Source organism: Hermetia illucens, chromosome 2 (genome assembly GCF_905115235.1).
Source record: "Hermetia illucens chromosome 2, iHerIll2.2.curated.20191125, whole genome shotgun sequence".
Taxonomy (NCBI): domain Eukaryota; kingdom Metazoa; phylum Arthropoda; class Insecta; order Diptera; family Stratiomyidae; genus Hermetia; species Hermetia illucens.
In genome coordinates, this window is record NC_051850.1 from 27826888 (window position 1) to 27846219 (window position 19332).

Consider the following 19332-nt stretch of genomic DNA (forward strand, 5'->3'; position numbering starts at 1 on the left):
AGATGCATGGGTCATGAAAAAGTGAGATTAAACCGGGTTATTAGAGAGAGGGTAGGGGTGGCAATGAATGAATATTGAAGAATTGTGCATACTTTTCGGAAGAGGATGAAGTAGTGACCAGAGCCAGGAATTGGCTCCGTACTATGATCTATCTAAATGGTTTCCCGTACCCCATTAGCACTATTAACAATATATCACTGAAATTTATTTGACCAAATACAATTTATTGCTGGCTCCTATGAGTTATGGGAAAGGAGGGGGTGTTTCCTGTTGAAATTTCTAATATCTTAAAATTTACTGTTCAGTATTACAAAATTATACAATAGGTCGAAAACGCGTGAGTGATATTCCCGGAGACGTTATGTGGACCTAGGCGCAATGAGTTTGAACATAATTTTTAAAGATTTTGGCAATAATTCGGATGGTTTAGCGCTTCCCACGCCTGCCGTATGTTATTTGTCAAATGTCATATCTCCGCTATAATTGTTATAAATTTTCGTCTTATTTTATTATGTACGTGTGCATATACAACTTTGTTTATGTTTTAGAAATTTCCGTGGAAAACTGTACTATGAGTGAAAGCACGCTCAGTACAGATCGAATTTTCGGGTTAAACATGTGTCTTTCGACACAAAACGATGTATATAATTAAAATTCAAGTTAATTTAGTATCTAAGTACCGACAATCAATTTATCATAAACTTCTGAATTTTGAGATTTCGCTAGTTCGATTGGCAGCGGTCTGCTTGTATCTTTTTCGAGAAAGATATTGGTCATCTATCTGACTTCGTGTAATTATTTCATTTCTATTATTAGGAGACCGCGATCGTCGAGGAATCTTCATTTCATATTTCATCCACTAGAAACCACACATTTTCAAGCGTATTTGCTTGCATTTCTGTATTTACTTTGAAAAACGAAAACAAACCAAATTTCAACCATGTTCAAGTTTTTTCGTCGTTCGAGAGCTGACAAATGCGATCGATTGGATAGCGATAATAATGCGGGGAATGCAAAGAAAAGTATCTCAACGAAAGAGAACGTAAAAGCACCAAAACTATCGGCGACATTGGAAAATAGTTTGTTGTCAAGAGGACTACCACGCGCAAGCGCCTCGAGTAACAATGATAAAAATAAAGTGCTTCGTGGACGACATGAGGATCACCACGATCCGCCTCAGCTTCAGGCAAATCGTGGCGGTAATAGAAAACTAAGTCACTTGCAAAAAACGGCGGGACCCCTTCCCGTAGCGAATGATGCCCAAAGTCGTGAAAATACCAAGACCAATTGCTATAGTCCCAGCTATGCAAAAGAAAAGTCTAGTCGAAACGAAATTGTTGATCTGACGAGAGGCGATCGAACGTCGCAGTATCGAACCCAGAATGATCGATCGCGTTCAAGGCTTATCGATAAGAACGCCAGCACCCACGACAACCGATTGCACCTGTTGCAGCGACAGAACCAGTGTCAGAAGAATCAGCAGCAACAACAACACCCCCAAACACCTCCGAAGCGCAGTGATCAAGCGCCGATCGCGCCGAATTCTTTCAATCCGATAAATAAAAGTCGCGAGTTCTTCTATGAGATAATGGGCAAGAATCGTAATCGCAATCGAAATCGCAACAGGAACAAGGATAGTAAGCCATACAATCGTGATAACGTGTCTAATACGTCCAGTAGTGTCGGTCGGGAGCCTGGAGATCAGCAGAACAAATCGAACGAACTCGTAGCACAGATGCAAGACCAGCTCACAAAACAGCAGCAGGAGTGCGACAAAATGCCGAACCAAACGGAAGGGATCAGTGGTGGTGATTTAAGTGCTACCGTCGATTCCAACATATCTAACGAAAATATTGATAAATTTGTAAAAGAAAATGAAAATAAAGACGAGGAAAATTTCGAAAATTTCGGTTATCAAATAACAAAGTCTAAGAATAGCGAGAACCTAGTCATGAATTATGAAGGCGAAGACCAAGACGATCGTGAGAAACAGATCGAGGGGAATACGATCAGCGAGAGCCATGTTGAAGCCCAGCCCGACCGTGGTGATCCCACGGAGGACTCACAGGCAGACGATGTCTCCCAACCCCAGTGCGCCGACGCACCCAGTGACGTAAACGGCGACCAGGGTGAAAATAGATTTTCCGATGGGAATGAGGAAAGCTACCAAAGTAGCAACAATTTCGACAACACCAGCAACAATAGCAACAGCAACGCAACAGACTCTGCTAATGAGACGCACAAGGAAGAAAACTCGATCGTCATAGGCGATCTTAACGTACAACATGTGGAACGGAGCGAAAGTCGCAACGAAAATGATCCGCAACATTTCGATGCGGACGAGGATCAGTCTGGCCGGCAGCAAGATACGCCGGACGCTGCATTAGCATCGTCTACTCAAGACGATGCTCCCGTACAAAGTGAGTGGCATTCACTAAAGAATTTCGAAGACGATCGTAATAGCATCGATGGTCAATTGCAAATCGATCAAGACGATCTTGAGGAACAGCAAACATCCGCCCCAATATCAACGTCCCTAATTGATTGCGATTGCGATAATCAACAACCGCGTCAGGAATTAGATGATGCAAACATGGGTCAAGATAACAGCAAGAGTGCATCTGATCGACACAGAAGATCAAGTGCTGATCAAGTGCACAGTAATATAGTGATACCGACAATTACGGTGGCTGACTACAGCGATGCCAGGGGAGCCACAAAGGATTATGTGACAAATGATAGTGCCGGCCTTGCGCCCGATAATGAAGTGTTCTACGATACCGAAGCGTTTGATATCGACTCCTGTAATAATCAAAGTGTAGAAGATTGCGACAATGATAGTAATTTGCAGTTTGTAGCGTGTGAAAGTAGTGACGATCGTGTTATTATCGAGGACGATCCGGAAGATCCGGAAGTGAATTACGGTGGTGCTTGCAATAACTTCTCGGACATACCGACCACAGTGATCGATACATCTGACACCCCCAACAATGATAGTAGCCCCGATAACAATAACATCTATCACAGTGATACCGGTGACAATATCAACCTCAGCAACACGAGCAGCAGCTCAACAATAAACGACAGCAAGAACTCAGATTCACCGGATTCCGGCATAGAACTTCTGGACGAAAGTCATCACAATCAATCGTCAACCGGTGGTGAAAATTTCTTACATATCAACCGTGATAGTGAGCTATTTGTTCGCGGCGGTTCAACTGATTGTGACGAGAGTTTCCTGTTCCCCAGTGATAATGAAGATCACGATTACCAGCAGCAGCATCATCATCAGCAGACATACCACCAGAGTGATTTCGATAGTGATTCCAAAGATAAACCGATCCTTATTGATAGTATAAGTTTACCGGATGTTGTAGTGGAATCGACTGCCGGAGGGAGTAGTGGCATCGGAATGGGGAACAGTCACTCCGTGAAACCAGTGGACCATGTCGAGGATCATAACAAGCATCACAGCGCAACCATCATTGTAACGGATCACAATGATAATGAAACGTAATGTATTCAATTCCTTATTTGTAGTTGATGTAGAGATGATCATGCATTAATAAATAGATTGTATCTCGTGCCATGGGTTCCCTCCTACAATCCGGACTCAAGGCAGACATACTTGTACGAGTAAAAATATGTTAGACAAATTTTAGCTGAAATTTCTGATGCACAGTCTAATAATAGCGTCTTTGAACACTTGAGCGAATATTCTTACAGGAACTTTGGGTTTTATTCATTTTTGAATTCTGTAATTGAATTCTATAAAATTAACTTGAAATTTTCCGCATTGATATCTATAGATTGCAGCTGTTGTGCTTAATCATAAGAGAATCACTGCTACACTTTTTGGACAAAATGTAGATTTTATGATCGAACCATTCGCTGGATGACCTTGGTTAAGTACATTTTCACCAAAGTCGTGAAGCTTTTTCAGATACTTCAAAATTTTTGCTTTCATCTCTTCTTCATATTTAGTTAAAGGACCTCGTAACTTCATGATTCCCCCCAGGAGAGTTCACGAGCTTTCAAAAATGTTAAAGTCAAACTGCAACCTTCAAAGTCCAAGGAGCGGGACAAGTAGAAATCTGAAGAGGCATGGTCAGGGGAGTACGGGGGTTGGACTAGCTATTACCCACCTTTTTTGTCCGATTGAGTTCAGCCACACGAGGCCTAACGAAATATGACGTTACCTCTATTCCCCAGGGATGTATTTCTTCAACACGGCTCGAGACGTTTGAGCTGGGCACGGCATACCTCCGCTATTACGGTTTGATTCCGTGGTAACAGATCCTAGCGAATAGACCCTGAAATATCCGACCAAAAACACAATAAGGCCTTACTAGGGTAAAATTTTGCCTTTGATGTCGATGATGGTGTTTCCTTCGTTCCTTGCAAATGGTTCTGCGGCGTTTAACATTTTTAGAAAGTATCCACTTCCCATTCCACCGAGGGAAAGGAAACCCTTCCAATTTGTGTCTGTAACCGAAGGATCAAAATCTTCTTTCTATGGTGGTTCCGTGTACGTTGGACCCCTTTGACAGTAGAGCAAAGGCTAATTCGTCCTCTTCCTCCAATCTTACTAATAATGGGTCGCTCGTTCGGCTTTCAGAGATCTGTTTTTCCTACAACGAATGCATCGAAAACCACTGCTGGCACACAAGTTTAGTTACAACGCGGTCACCGTAAATTATACACAAATTTTGGCAAGGATCCGCTGGTGCGTCTGAGATCAATGCCTTACATTTATTCAACCTCTATGTTGAAGACGTTGTGGTTCATTTAAGGGTAGGACTATTGATTGACTACCCCTACCTTAACTATGTCTTCCAACAGGACTTTTTCCGTCACCGATCCGACAGAGCTAGCAGGCAGTAAAGGATAATTTTAAAGGGGTGATAATTTGGGAAACCTGAAAAGCCTTTTGCCTACACCGAGTAATAATAATGAAAGGTATTTAAATTATCTTCTGAAGAAATATTGGACTTCTGTGACAGTAATATAACCGTTAAAAACTTTAGGATCACAGCTATTTCTCAGATCCCTTTCTATTGGTGTTGGATATTCTTCCATCTGTGGATAAGAAGAACATATTGATTGTTTGATTCTTTTTGTTTATGGTTTAGTAACCTCCCGAACGCTTTCGCTAGTTCCCATATCCGTTTAGATTGTTCCATTTCTAGCGGGCTCACCCAGTATGGTTTCCTGAACCGGTCTTCTTATGCCTGGAGTGTCATGACTTTGACATTTTCTTTCAATTTCACGGAAGAGTTCCGGTCTCCTCCCTCCCATCGGTATACCAGGCTATCCTTTGCTGGTTAAGGCAGTAGCTCTCTGCTTTACTGGCCATTTCCGTTGCTATTACTTTTGTCAAAATGGACCTTTATTGCTATGTTGTCTCTCGGTACTAATATTTAGGGATATCGCTCGGAAATAATGTCGACCTGCTCTTGTTTTAGGCAACTTTGCGACATAGTGGTACCTCATTCTCAAGGTTGTCACTTTTATGTTCAGATGAAAAGGAGTTAATCAATTTGACAGTTTTTAGTCTAATGTTGATAGAGACTAGAAAAAGGATCTGTGCTCATTTTCTTCCAAAATGGTAAAAACTAAGAGAGAGAGAGAGTGACGATGAGAGACAAGAAAGAGGTCAATGCACCGATTGTATACTACCTCCGAAAGCTAAAATGGGAAAAGCGCATGCGGTTACCAGTGCTCTTTGATTTTGTGTGACATTTGTATCTACCATTTACTTCATGGCTTGATTTTATCAATACCGGAAGTTAGGTTAAACAAAATGGGAAATACCGTGGTTACAAGTATTCAAACTGCTTCAGACAGTACCTTTTTTTGTAACTTGCCAGATTTTTCGAGCCTAAAGGCAGAAAATCAGGCAGATGGCTTAGTGTTCAGGGCCCAGAAAAACATCTTTTACTAGAAGAACTTGTCCGCTGAGATAAATTGCTCTATCACGATCCGAAAAGTAAACTTTGAAGTGTGGCAGGTGGATCAAAATTGCTTCGTGTCTCTGTGGGTGTTCATCATGGAAGCGCCCCTCACCACTCTTCTTTGTTCTTGTTATGGACACTGTCACACGGGACAATTGACGTACAGCGCCTTATACGCTGCTTTATACAGATGATATTTTCCTAGCGTTTCATAGCAAAGCTAATCTTGACAAGCTTTTTCAAAAATGGAATAATCGCCCCATGCATTGAATTGACTAATATAGGGTTGCATCGATCATGGAAAAATTACGGGAGAGGCGTCTTTGTTGGAATGGTCACGTAGTTCGTCCTAACTAGAATTCAATCGCGTAGATTGGTCTGAACATCAAAGTCGATGGGAGAGGCCGGCCGAAACAACGGTGGCCAGACAAGTTAGTTGGTGATTTGAAAGCCTCGAGGCTGCATCCAGATTAAGCCTTTGACAGAGAAAAGTTGTGCAGCCGTTCAAGATGAGCTGACTCCGTTTCTGAACAGGACAAATGCTAAAGAAGAAGAGGCGACATTAAGACTCTACCACCTGTCGGGGTGCAGCCATTCGAAAGCGAGCGCAGTACTTACTTAATCAATAGATATCTAAAGAATCCAAAAACGTTCCTCTCAAAACAGTGCCCAAAGTGCATGCAGTAGCAAACTAGCCAGCACTAAAAAAAACACATTGAGGTAAGAAATCTAAAATAAATGGAGAAGCTGAGGGGTGTTTGTGGGGCAATTCTCTCCTTAAATACGCACATTGGATTTTTAGGAATGGCGGAACAATGAGAGGCGTTGAAAAAACTTTATAAAAGCAAGACTGAAGGCTTATGTAGGCAAACAAAGAAATAAGTAAAGAAATAAACCGCTTTTCAGAGTTATTTGAAGTGTCTTATGTATGGGCATCTTCCCAGGGTATGTACATAGGTGTTATCAATCAACTGGACCAACACGAAAGATGTGAGGAAAATGATGCCATTACAAAAATAGCGTGATAAAGATGCCAAGTGACTGAAAGACAGGCTCATTTACTAGATTTATTGTCAAAAAAAGTGGTTTGCGTTTAAAAAGGCATTGAGAATAATGAAAAACGAGGGTGACTCAAATTAACCTCAACCACTGTAAGACAGCCCAGGATACACTTTGACAGACTACCTAAGAATTGGATGCGCAATTTGTCATAACAAAACAAACTCCATAAGAATTACTGCCAATAATTGATTTGACATGTGGAATAGTTTTTTGACAGCTATCAAATCCTACCGGAATCCATAACACAGGGTACGAGTACAAACGACTCCATGTCGGCAAAAAATGAGCTGCATATAGATCTATAATTCCTTGCTATTCCGAAGCTCACACTTCCGAAGTCGGAGGATATTTTGAACAATATAGTCTGGAATATAAGCGGACTGCCATAAACGACCACTATTCAAATAGGAAGTTTAGGAAGTTTACTTATGAATGCAATGAAGTGTAATCCTCATACCGAGTAATGAAGGCGGAGCGAATATTTGCTGGAAGAGATTGCGGTTGGATTATGACCTCAACTGTTGTTAGTTTTACGCTAGCTCGCGCTATGACTTGGAAAACCAATGAACACTAAACACTTGAAAACCATCAAGAAATTGAACTGGATCTGGGAAAAATGCCAGATTCTTCTCGTGCAAAAATTAGGGATGCGTCAAGCTGACGGAGTTTTGGCTAGGCCAAAATAATACGCTAGACTTTTGTCGAAATCTATTCATGAAAATGGTATGCACTAAAATGGCGTACAAGTCATCATTTTCCGGTAGAAATTCCAATTGCTTATGAAATAATAAGTTTTCGGACCTTTGGTTGACTTATTACCGGAAGAGCGGTCCAGAGAGTAGTAGATAGGACTAACTAAGCGTTGAGAGAATATTCCAGCAGGTAGAAAAAATTCCAAGTAAAACAAGAGGGTTGGTTAAAAGACGTCTCCAGCTCCAGATTTATAGTGTCAAAATTCGTTGGGATTATGCCGCCTCCATGAATTGCGTCTACCAGCTTCCATATGAAGATTTACCGGGAACTATTTCTTTTGGAAGGCAGTCACAGTAATTACCTTTTAAACCCGGTAGTAATATCAGTACTATTATGATAAGTGGAGAAATGCTAGAGATTTGCTCCAGGATGGTTGCAGCGGGTCGCAATGGTGTACTTGATTAAGCTCTTAAATTAACTATTGGGTCGAGGACTGATATATTTGTAGACAATCCAATTGGGTGAGGGGCTTGAAACGTGTTAGAGCGCTTCATTCAAGACCGTAACGGTAGACTCCCCCATTATTATTACACTGATTTGGTTCAGGTACTCATTCACATCAGAGTCGACTGGCATCCGATATTCAGTCATGACCCGCGCGACCTTTTACCACCAGAGCCTAGCGCTCTAACCACTGAACCATCCGGTCGAAAACATAACAAATAAAGAGGGTACTGTCAGCAAATTTTGCGCAGAAGTTATTCTGTAGATATGCGAAGTGCATTTAACTCAGTCGAGTCAAGCCTAAACAGAAGGACACGATAGGTGCACCCAATTGCTAGAATTATCAAAAAATGGGCGTCCATAGGCATCTTTCAATGTTCTGTGTTAAGCCAGTTAGTGGTGTTCATGAAGTTCTGGTTGTTAAGAAGAATATAATGATACGGCATACCTTGTAAAAAACACTACAAAGGTTATGGTAAAGAACGCGAGATTCTCATGCAACCCTTTCCGATTGCCCAACTTTAGCGAAAACAACACAAGAGATTTCAAAGAAATGTGTAGGATAAGAGAGCTACCCTCTTTTATTAAATCTATGGGCATACCAACATTCAAAGTTCGATAGATTCTGCTACTTATACGAAAAGGGTATATCTCAGCGAAAATCGTCCTCAGCACTGTGAGCATAAATCAGAGAGCGTAGTTGGCAAGGTCAGATAATAAAATGGAAAGGAGATAGAGGTATTTACCCATATATATCATAAGACGATTCCACAAAGTAAACTAAGCTCTACTTATTGTCCTTGATCACGTTATGTGTGATGATTGAGTTCCATTGAAGATGGAATAGGTACAACTAGACACCGCTGTTTCCTCCAAATTTTCGCCTCCCTTGATCTATGATCGATGAAGAAAAAAGAATTTTAATATATTAATCTTAGTAATAAATGAAGTAGATTACCATTTCTCATAGAAGTGGCAAAGACGCTCCTTAGAAGCTCGAAAGCCAATACGTTTCTAAAATGCAAGCACCTATGAACCGATAAGTCCCAAAAGCACCATAACAGGTCGGGAAACCGGAACCTGGGCGCTTCAGCTATGAAAGGTTTTGTTTGCTTCTTCTGTGAGTGTATTTGAGGAAGGTAGAACTATCCCTATATTTTATACTACTACCAACTTTTATACTACTTACAACTTTTCTGGGATAAACTTAAGGGGGGTTTTTACTCAATTTCTCCAAAAATATGGTAATATAATATTATTAACTTAATTTGAACAGATATTGAAATGGGGAGTATTTTGGTAGCTTCATGATTTTTTTCAGATTTTTCGGTTTGGTAGTTTCTGAGAATGGGCTCGTTAAAGATATCGTCACTTTCTACTCCTCTCACTCTCCGCCTTTTTGACAAATATCAAAACTAAGACCGGCTTCGAAAAGTACAAATCGAGACCTTTCATTTGATACTCGACATGGCTATATTCGGTGAAAAAAAAATTTTAGTTCCCCCTTTTCCATGTATGGGGACCCCCCTAAATCTCAAAGTAGAAGGATGTCACTCATTGCATGTCTTGGCGTTCACAGTTCTCTGCGGCCTCCTTTATGTGTTCTAACACGCTTTGTTTGCCCTACATAAATCTTGTCGCAGTCTGGGCAGGAAATCTTATAAATGTTGCTTTTTTTAGTATACTTTTTTTGATCTGGACTGATTGTAAACGGGTCCTAAGTAGGTATCGTCTGTTGGTTGCGGTGACCCGAAATCCACGTTTGTGTAACCGCCTTTTGATGTTCTACGCCCGACCCGAGTAGGTTAATGTTATTCATTGCCTAGGTTCTGAGTTCGTCTCCTGGAGGAGTGTTGAAAGTTGCTGTCTTGAGGCCTGGCGTAGTTTCTTTTTGATCTGGTTTTCGATGAGGTTCCTGGTGTATTCGTTTTTCTTGGCTGTTTTTAGGATGTACTGCATTTCTTTATTTCTTTTCTCCTCGCTGAGTGGTGTCGTGATCATCTTGTGAGTCATAAAGTTGTATGCCGCCATCTTATGGTGGAAATCGTTGTGTTTGGGTCGATTACCTCTAGATGTCGAATTCACAATCCCCTCTTTCTCGGATTACTTTTAAGTCCAGTTCCTGTGTCCCCGATTGAGTTTGTCGAGGATTTTACTTCTGTAAAGTGGGGAATCGGAGCTGTGCCTCGTTGTGAAATTAACGAATGCAACTATGCAGATTCTTTTGCAGCTAAAAGGAGGTCCGGACGAGTGCATTTTGGTACGTGCTTGCAAGCCACTAATAGTAACAAGAAGATTATATACAGGAGATTCGACTCCCGGAACATTGTTTGAATTTACATGATGGAAGAAAAGCATTGCATATGTCCGATGTATTTCAAACACTTGCGCGAGAAGATTTCTGATTTTGTTGATATCAAATATGGAAACATACATAAGAAAACTATTTAGGCGTCATCGACACACACATCAGTTAGCTACCTAGCGCCTAACCCACGTATATGCACACCCCGTGCCACCTAGAAGCTCGATTTGTTCCTCCTGTTTGCAGTTTTTTTGAGCAAGTAATACGGAAGGTTCCTCACACTTCTGGTCCTCCACATTACTATAAAGGAAATGTAGATGCATATCCAGTGTCTTTGGTATCTGTATAAGACTGAAGTTTGAAGTGCAAATTGAAACTGCGGTGATTACTTGATTGAAACGGAGGAAATGCGGGCGACGAATTATACCTTTGTTTGACATTCCTTCCTTTTCCTAGGAGTTAGAACATCTGTCAGATATCTATAATTTTTGTACTAAGACTGTAATAGAAAAGAGCTTTGGGCTCATCTCTGGCGACCTGCATTTTGTTGATTTTAATTCAAAATTCAAGTTGAAGTGCGGGAATTTCTCAGCAAGTTGAATATTTTATACTTACTAAAAGCGCTTTCGTAAACTTCGAATGTTTCAGTAGAGTTGTGGGTTATCTAATACCTACAAGTCTCAAGGTTCAAAATATCGAATTGTTGTGTCTGTTTCCAATATGAGACCACGTCTTTATTTCCGGATTAGTTGGGTAGAGTAGAGTGACAAAAGCAACCATATCAGAGTTGACCCTCATGCCGGATATAACCAATATCACATAATTCCCACCCGCATCAGAGTATTTTCGGTATATTGATAGTCGGAAGATCTTACATTGAAGTAGGGAGCAAATGGCTTACGAAATACGGCAGGTGTTCTTAAAATGTAACGAAATAATTGACTAATTGGAAATCGAAAAAGCAGTGCTTCCAGAGTGACCACATTCAACGTTCGGTCAGAATTGAGAAATAATGTCGTTTGTTGCTGGTTTTTTCGTCCCGTCAATCGTATCGTTCAGATTTCCACTTCACATGTGAACAAGCCATTTCATAATATCCAAATATTCTTGAAAGTTATGAAGGCTTTAATATTCTGTTAGCCATTATCATATTTGTTAATTCCAATTCCCACAAAAAGCTCAAATTTATCAGGTCCATATTATCCGAATGGAAAAAAGTCTCTCAGTCAATGATACTGTCATATCTGTAGTCACGGCCGAGGGGTAAAAGTCCACGCTCAAGGTGAAAATTATACGAGCCCTCTATAACACATTTAGCTTCACCTAATTCGTTGTCTATCTCTACCCTAACCCTTTGACAAAATTTCTAGATCTGGGGAGAATTACCTCCGTAACCCCCCTCCGTAAAGGAGTAAACTGAAAGTGTCCCATATATCTAATACCACGCCTTATGGACGATGCGCATAGACGATATACTCTTTGAGTCCAACACCAGCGCCGTACCAAAGCTATCTTTCCTCCAGTTAACTATCATAAAAGCAACAAGATAATTGCAAATATCAGTCACTGCGAAGGACCTCCAATTTTGTTCCAGTTGATCGAATGTATATCGAATGTAATGTATAGTACTCCTCAAAACCACATACAGCCAACCTAAAAAGCTTGCACGGCATCAACTATCCAAGGGGGGGGGGTTAGAGATGGAAGGTAGATAGTTCGTTCATCGTAGTGAAATATGCCGCAGGTCCCTAGAATATCTCCAAAAATTCAATTGTATCCAAAGCACTCCCACGTACTCAAGGAGGGCGATCGACCCGAGTCTGCAAGGGACTTATCTGAAGGACTTTGGCTCTTGCCACGAAGCTTCAGCGAAGGTTATCTGATACCATGGGAACCGGGATGGCCCTCTGAGAGCATATGCTCCAGGAGAATTCCTGAAGGATGTGTTCTTGGCCCAGTTATTTGCGGTTGGGTGCCGTAGTCCTTAGTTGCGGCAGAGGTGTTAGATAGGCCTTGCATCTACTGGTATGAATGCTGAGCCTGCACTCAGCATAAACCAGTACCGCTGTGCCAGTCATAGCGGGGCTCTGATTGAGGTCCCAAAATCAATCCGTGCCCGAAGAGGACCGTGGAATTATGCCTACACCGCAGATACTCAGGTTAAACCCCCAGGACTTTCATGTATCCAAAGCACTCAACTCATCTGTTCTTTGCCCTGGGATCGAATTTTGAAAACAAATTTGCATATCTTGATTCTGAGAGAAAAACCCTCCCTTTTTGATATAAAAACTTTCCAAAGAAAATCGGCGAAGATAATTTTTGAAAGAAAAAATGTAAATAAATAAGCTTCTCCCGAAAAAAACCCAACTATTTTTACCCCACACACATCTTACGTCCGTTTTCTTTTATTTTAAAATTATTTCATTTTTACTTCTCCACCCTCTTTTATTTTAACGCTATTGCGTACCAATTTAAAAATAAAAACCTCCCAGAATGTTCATATCACTCTTTAATGATTGATTTACGCATTTATTTTAACATTGAAAAGTGAAGTATTTGAAGTGTTTTGCCAAAAATAAAATTCCTTTGTCCACCCGTGTTGGTCTGGGTAGTGCGCGATTGTTTGATTTCTGAGCATATGATATCGTCACATCCGGAGCTCTGATAAACAGTCACAAGTCGTTACCATGCCTGATACGTGCAGGTACACGTGAAATGTTAATATCATAAATTTCGTTGAGGTAGTTATCTATGAAAATATTAGATAAACCCGCATCTGGTTGGCTGTGCTTTAAAAATAGCCACAGATAAAATTGGGTTGAACGTATCTCCGATGAGAGATGTATGCACTGCGATTGCCATTGAATTAAAAAATAGATCAAAAGTATTTCGAAAGTTCTGGGCCTTGTGTTGTTTCTTTAGATTTTTTAAAAAATATCTATAATAATTGGCAACAAAGCATTTTTGTTTCGAAATATTGATATGTTGATGCGGATTGGGGCGCTAAGATTTTTCATTTAACAGTATTTTTTCTGAACTAGAACACGCCCTGGTTTATTCAAAAATATACTAGACTTTTTCATGGTTTCATTTATAATTGCATTGTTTACGTAAACACTTGTAAGTGAACTATGTAAATATAAATTTTATACAATACGACAACAAGCGCATGGGATCATTCAGGGCTATAGCTCCACCTTGATATAGTATAACTCTGAGGCTGTGAAAAAGCACAAGAAGCACAGAGCAGAAGGCACCTCATCTTCAGGTGTTAACCACTATGCCTGTTAGGGGTAAAGATGACACAAATAAGGACAAGTTTCCAAGAAATAGAAGGGAATAGTTATTCAATTTTCGAAACAGTGGCATCCAGCTTGAATATGATAATTGGAGGAGTAATCATGTGTTTCCCAACTGTTCCAACTTTTTCTTCTCCGGAGTTTGAAATTTTCAAAAAAATCCTGGACCATTTCGTCCGCTCTTCTTTTTGTTCTTTGGCACTGCTTCAAAATCTAACATGACAAGACAGAATTAATTCTAGCTAACTAGAGCCCATAAATTGCGCTTATAACAGCGCCCTTCTGCCCTACTCTTCTTTTCTGAGCTTAGTTCGTCCACTATACCTTTTGGTGCTTCAGAGATATCATGCAGTTGGGGAAACAAGTTGAATTATACAGTTGAAATCTCTGCAGGTATTTGAGGTATCCACTATAGCTAATGCAGTATTGGATTATATGACAATAATAATAACGTTGTGCAATTTCAGGGCCAGGACCCTGATGTTAGGTGTCAGTCTGGCGTTTTTTACGCCCTCAACGTACTATCCTTGATTTCTATGACTTTACCTGGCACAATGTCGATAGGCATTTTCTAACAAGGATATGCACTGCGCCAACTAAGACGGTTCTCAAAACGCGACATATTCTTAGGGGGATCATTCATTGATTTACATTATTCTTTTATGACATTCGGTATACTGCACAGTCCCATAAATTGGCGCTACGGAGAGCAGATTGGAGCCCATTACTTCGGCTATAAGCAGAATTCTTCTGCAGGTATTTGAGGTATCCACTATAGCTAATGCAGTATTGGATTATATGACAATAATAATAACGTTGTGCAATTTCAGGGCCAGGACCCTGATGTTAGGTGTCAGTCTGGCGTTTTTTACGCCCTCAACGTACTATCCTTGATTTCTATGACTTTACCTGGCACAATGTCGATAGGCATTTTCTAACAAGGATATGCACTGCGCCAACTAAGACGGTTCTCAAAACGCGACATATTCTTAGGGGGATCATTCATTGATTTACATTATTCTTTTATGACATTCGGTATACTGCACAGTCCCATAAATTGGCGCTACGGAGAGCAGATTGGAGCCCATTACTTCGGCTATAAGCAGAATTCTTATCATTAGATAGTTGTTCATAAATGCCGCCACATAACTGGGTATGCTGATCGTCTCTAATGACTTTCTAATTGTGATTAAATATGTTTCGTTGAATGCGCCTTGAATGAGCTTTTTTCATTCAGTCAACTATTTTATTACTCTTAAATGAATTATGTTTTTGGCCAAACCAGCAGCAAATTTGATGGCATCAGCCTTCATATGTCTCTCCGATCATCTAACTGTTAGACTAGATTGCAAATAGCAGTAATGTGTCTAAATGGTGATGGTTGGACTAAAAGTTTGGCAACTATAGGTGAGAGTAAAAGATTTTTGCTTTACAGGACTCATGAATGATCTAGCTCATCATAAAGGTCTCAGCTAACGCCGCCAACAAGTCGCATCCGGGCTTACCAAAGAGTTCAATAGCTGTATACCGTTGAATCCCAATGCGGAAGCAGGGATATTTTTCGCTGTATTAAGTTACAATTGACCGACCCTGGACTTCCATCCATCACAGGACCATTGAAAGATTTACGGCCACCTTTGAGCCCATTCGTGATGTGCTACATGGTATCGATCATTATTAATTGTAGGAGCTTCTATTTCCCTCCCCAACGAATTGGTGGAATTTCTTTTATAATGGTGTTTACTACGTTACCTTACTCTACATTTTCAAAGTAGAGCCCCTACTGCCACTTGCAGCCTTGTGATCAATGATCCACCTTCATCTTTTTGAAGTCAGTCAGTACGACGATTTTTTGGAACCTAGCATATACTTCTACCGTCCAAAAAATAGGGGCACTTTTGAACATGGCAAGAGTTCATCAATTCTCTTATCGCTGAATCATTCGACACACAAGCGAATGTAAATTACCTGATAATAGCCATCTTTTGGGGGCGATGCCATCATTCCGTTGATTACCCACATTCCGAAGGCAACTCCCGCTCGTGTGGTGTTATCAGATTTTATCTTACCAATCAATATATGGTTAGCGTTGACCACTAAGTCTTCCTTTCCTGAAGTTTCTGGGTGTGTTCGCATTAAACCTTGCCTTTGACTTTGTCAATTCTTCTATCATCCGTTTTTCATGGGCTACCTACTGAGGCTTTAGGTACTTAACATTGGTAGTTGTTTCTGGTTCGTCATGTAAGACATATAAAACTTTCTGTAATATCTAATCCACTGAATATCGTCTCTTTCATTGGAGCTAATATTCTTCTCTTGTAATTCAAAAGTGATAATTGCCTTAATTTATTGTCAAACAAAAAAACCTTACATAAGCACACTTTGAGCGCTTCCTTGATGGAAATTGGTGATCTGTCATTCCCATAGTTAGAAGTCCTCAGCTCGTTCAACGATGGTCTCATCTTCCATTTATTAGGAGTACTTTTTGGCAATACTTTCGGTGAAATTGAAGAGTTTTTCTTTCATTTAAATAGAGGATACCACAATGCCGATTGAATGTTGCTTTTCAATACCTGTTTTGCGTTTCCACCTTGCGTATTCGATGGGATGTCCATGTTTAACCATACTGGACTCAATTGGCATTCGACTGGGCGTTCGAATTGATCACAACGCAGTTGTAATAACTCCCTTCAAAAGGATTTTCTCTTGTGTCCCCAGAGCAGACGTACTCATCAGGCGCTGACTCACCTCAGCCTTGGAAGCAGCGTAATTGGAGCGTTTCCTAATTGGTGTTCGTGTCTTAATATAGATCCTCAAATCATATTGAGATAGAAACCTCCTATGTCACGCTGTGCCCAGGATCGAGGTGAGTCAGCGTCTGATTGCATCTGCCTTGAACGAAGATGTAAGTCGTATGTCTTTTTTTTTTTTGGAAAACTTGGATGTTAGCCCAAATAGGGGTGGACCAAAAAGTTGGAGATCGTTTTCCTTCAATTGGCCCTGTCCACCATGAAATAGATTGAGAAATCTGTGAGCTTAGCCAAAAGTAGGATTTTATGCCTACAGAGGGCAGGTAACAGCACAGAAAAGTTTTTAGGTACGCCTCGTGTCCACTGGTAAAACAAGCACTTGACAAAAAACGATACTTCTCCATTCCGCTGGTGAACAATTGCTATTGTTCCTATTGCCGGCTTTGTTGGCAGTAGATAGGCAATGACCTTCTTTATTCTGCATAAAATTAATTTGGTTTGATTTGAGATTTCGAGCTTGTTATTCAGTATTTTATCTAGATCTTTTGTAGCTTTTGTTAGTGCCAGAGGACGAAAAAAGCTAGTAGTAAAAAAGTGAAGCGATGGCGGCTTTACGATTTCTTACCAGGGCAGAGGCAAATCGTCAGACGCTGCCTCACCTCTGCCCTGGGAGCAGCGTGACCGTAGCGGCTCACAGATGTAAGAAACCGTAAAGCCGCCATTGCTTCACTTTTTTGAGAAGTTTGGGTGCAAGCCCTAAGCGAGGGGTCCGTGGACCAGGAAAGAGGGAGTAAGTTGCTTCCCATTTGGTCCGGTCCAGCATTAAGTTGTTGCGGACTTAGGACCCCATCATTCCTAAAACGAATCTAGTAGTAGTTCAGCTTATCCTTTGCTGTATACGAAAACTTTTTCCACTCCCTATAATTTCATTTTTTCTGCATATGTTAATTATTATTTGAGTTTGGAAGCTCGAGAATACAAGGAGAGGCAGTAACAGGTTCATCTTACTTGCACTAGCTGGACGCAGACTTCGACAATCGCAGAGTCCCGCCTGGCCAATCCGTCGACTTGCTGATTCCCCTCTGTGCTCCTTCGACCGGGAATGCAGAGGAGGATGATTTTGGCATGTCGCCCAGACTGATTAGTGTACACTATCTTGAAGGATATCATGAGTGAAAACAAGATCTTAATGGACTATGTTCGGCCGGATCATGTCCAAGTCATTTGGGAATAATAATTACTTTCACGCACTAAAGGTTTGTGTAATCGGGAGATCTGAGCACCAAACTCGAGAACAGCATGATGTGCGACACGAGCAACGTAAGATGGGCATGAGGGGATTAGTAAAGGCAACACAGACAAAGGTTAGAGAGGACATGATCAAAAGAGAGATTTAAGTGATTTCTGGAAGCATTAAAGTGAAAGTGACATAGGTTTTAATGAAAGTAAATACATGAAGGGAAGGCTAGGTGGAGCTGGAGGTTTTGGATAGGTATAGGCGGCTGCTTCGAAGAACCTAAACCGCGCTGTGGTGCATCGTGTTAATGCCGCAAACTCTTAAGAGCATGACTATTGTGAGAAGGGCAAGGCTCGGATCCTAAGTGTTATCCTAATAGCAGCTCGTCAACCTTTTAATCAGAGATCTGATCGGGTTTCCGAAAGAATTGATTGTAACTGGAACTAATTTGCAAAGAAAGTGCCTGTTGGTCGTTCTTTCTCTTCTGCGCAGTTGAGGATGCGAACATAGGCCAACACCCCGTGAAAATCGTCGTAATCTTGCACATATTTGTGCAACTGCTGAAGGTGGTGAGCCTTGTCTATCTGAAGTCAATGGTTTTTAGGTAGTAGAAATGATGGTGATAGTGACGGGGGATGGCATTACTGAGTACAAGGCTTTGGTGGCTTTGGCCTCTGGTCAAAATGACCATGCTACGCTTCAGACAGATCATGTCCCAGCCGTTGATAGGCATCCAGTTGTTTTGCTGCAAGAAGTGGGTACCGCTTACATATTGCTAAAGAAAACAAAAATGTCTTGAAAGGCACACCCGATTTATAAGGCCTTTATTGACTTGACAAAAAAAAAGAGTGGGGAGGACGAATAGCGTAAAGAGAAGACCCGTTCGGGAATAATAATTCTTTCTAATACGCTGTGTCGTGTGCAGATTCAAGAGTATGCATCTCTAAATGAAGGAATTAAAAAAAAAAAATAATTGCCTAGTCCGCTGGATTTTATCAGAAGGAGACAGACATTCCTAAGGGCTTTAGAAGGAGGCTTCGATCCGGAAGATGCTGTGATGCAAAAGGTAGGGCAGCAGTGTCAGCGTGTAACTTCGGTCGAGTCACCTTAAATAGGGTGCCCGTGGTTCTTGCTCAAAATAATTACAATTCTTTTCCCGTAACATGAGCAAAGCAAACTATAGCTAAAGGTTTAAACAGGCGTATTCTTGATCCCTGAGGATACCAAAAAGGTGGTACCAGAGGTCTGTGAATGTATTGGGAATAATAAGTTCCGGCGATTGGATGGGATTTCGATCAAAGTCCTCAGATTGGTCACTGAAACCATATCTAAGTGGTTCGTATTCGCATTTGAATAGTACATGTTGTGGAGTGTTTTCCAAGTAATGGAAGAGGCGGTAGTTGGATGAATCTTCTTCAAATTGTCTGTCTTTAAGTCACTATGGGGAAAATGCTGGAGAGGGTGATATAACATTTCATATACTGGATTGAACCCGTTCTATGGTCAAAACGACAGCAATAGTTTTCGG

The 19332-nt window shown here is 40.9% G+C and overlaps 1 protein-coding gene across 4 annotated transcripts in view; it reads left to right on the plus strand.

Annotated features, from left to right (window-relative positions):
• LOC119647538 (putative uncharacterized protein DDB_G0282133) overlaps positions 1-19332 on the plus strand; it is an 88012-nt gene that overhangs the window by 35132 nt on the left and 33548 nt on the right. For all 4 annotated transcript variants that reach the window (XM_038048528.1, XM_038048529.1, XM_038048526.1 and 1 more), the window contains exon 2: positions 817-3513. In XM_038048528.1, coding sequence (XP_037904456.1) covers positions 941-3513 — 2573 coding nt within the window. In that variant the 5' untranslated portion in view covers positions 817-940. The remainder of the gene's footprint in view (positions 1-816; positions 3514-19332) is intronic.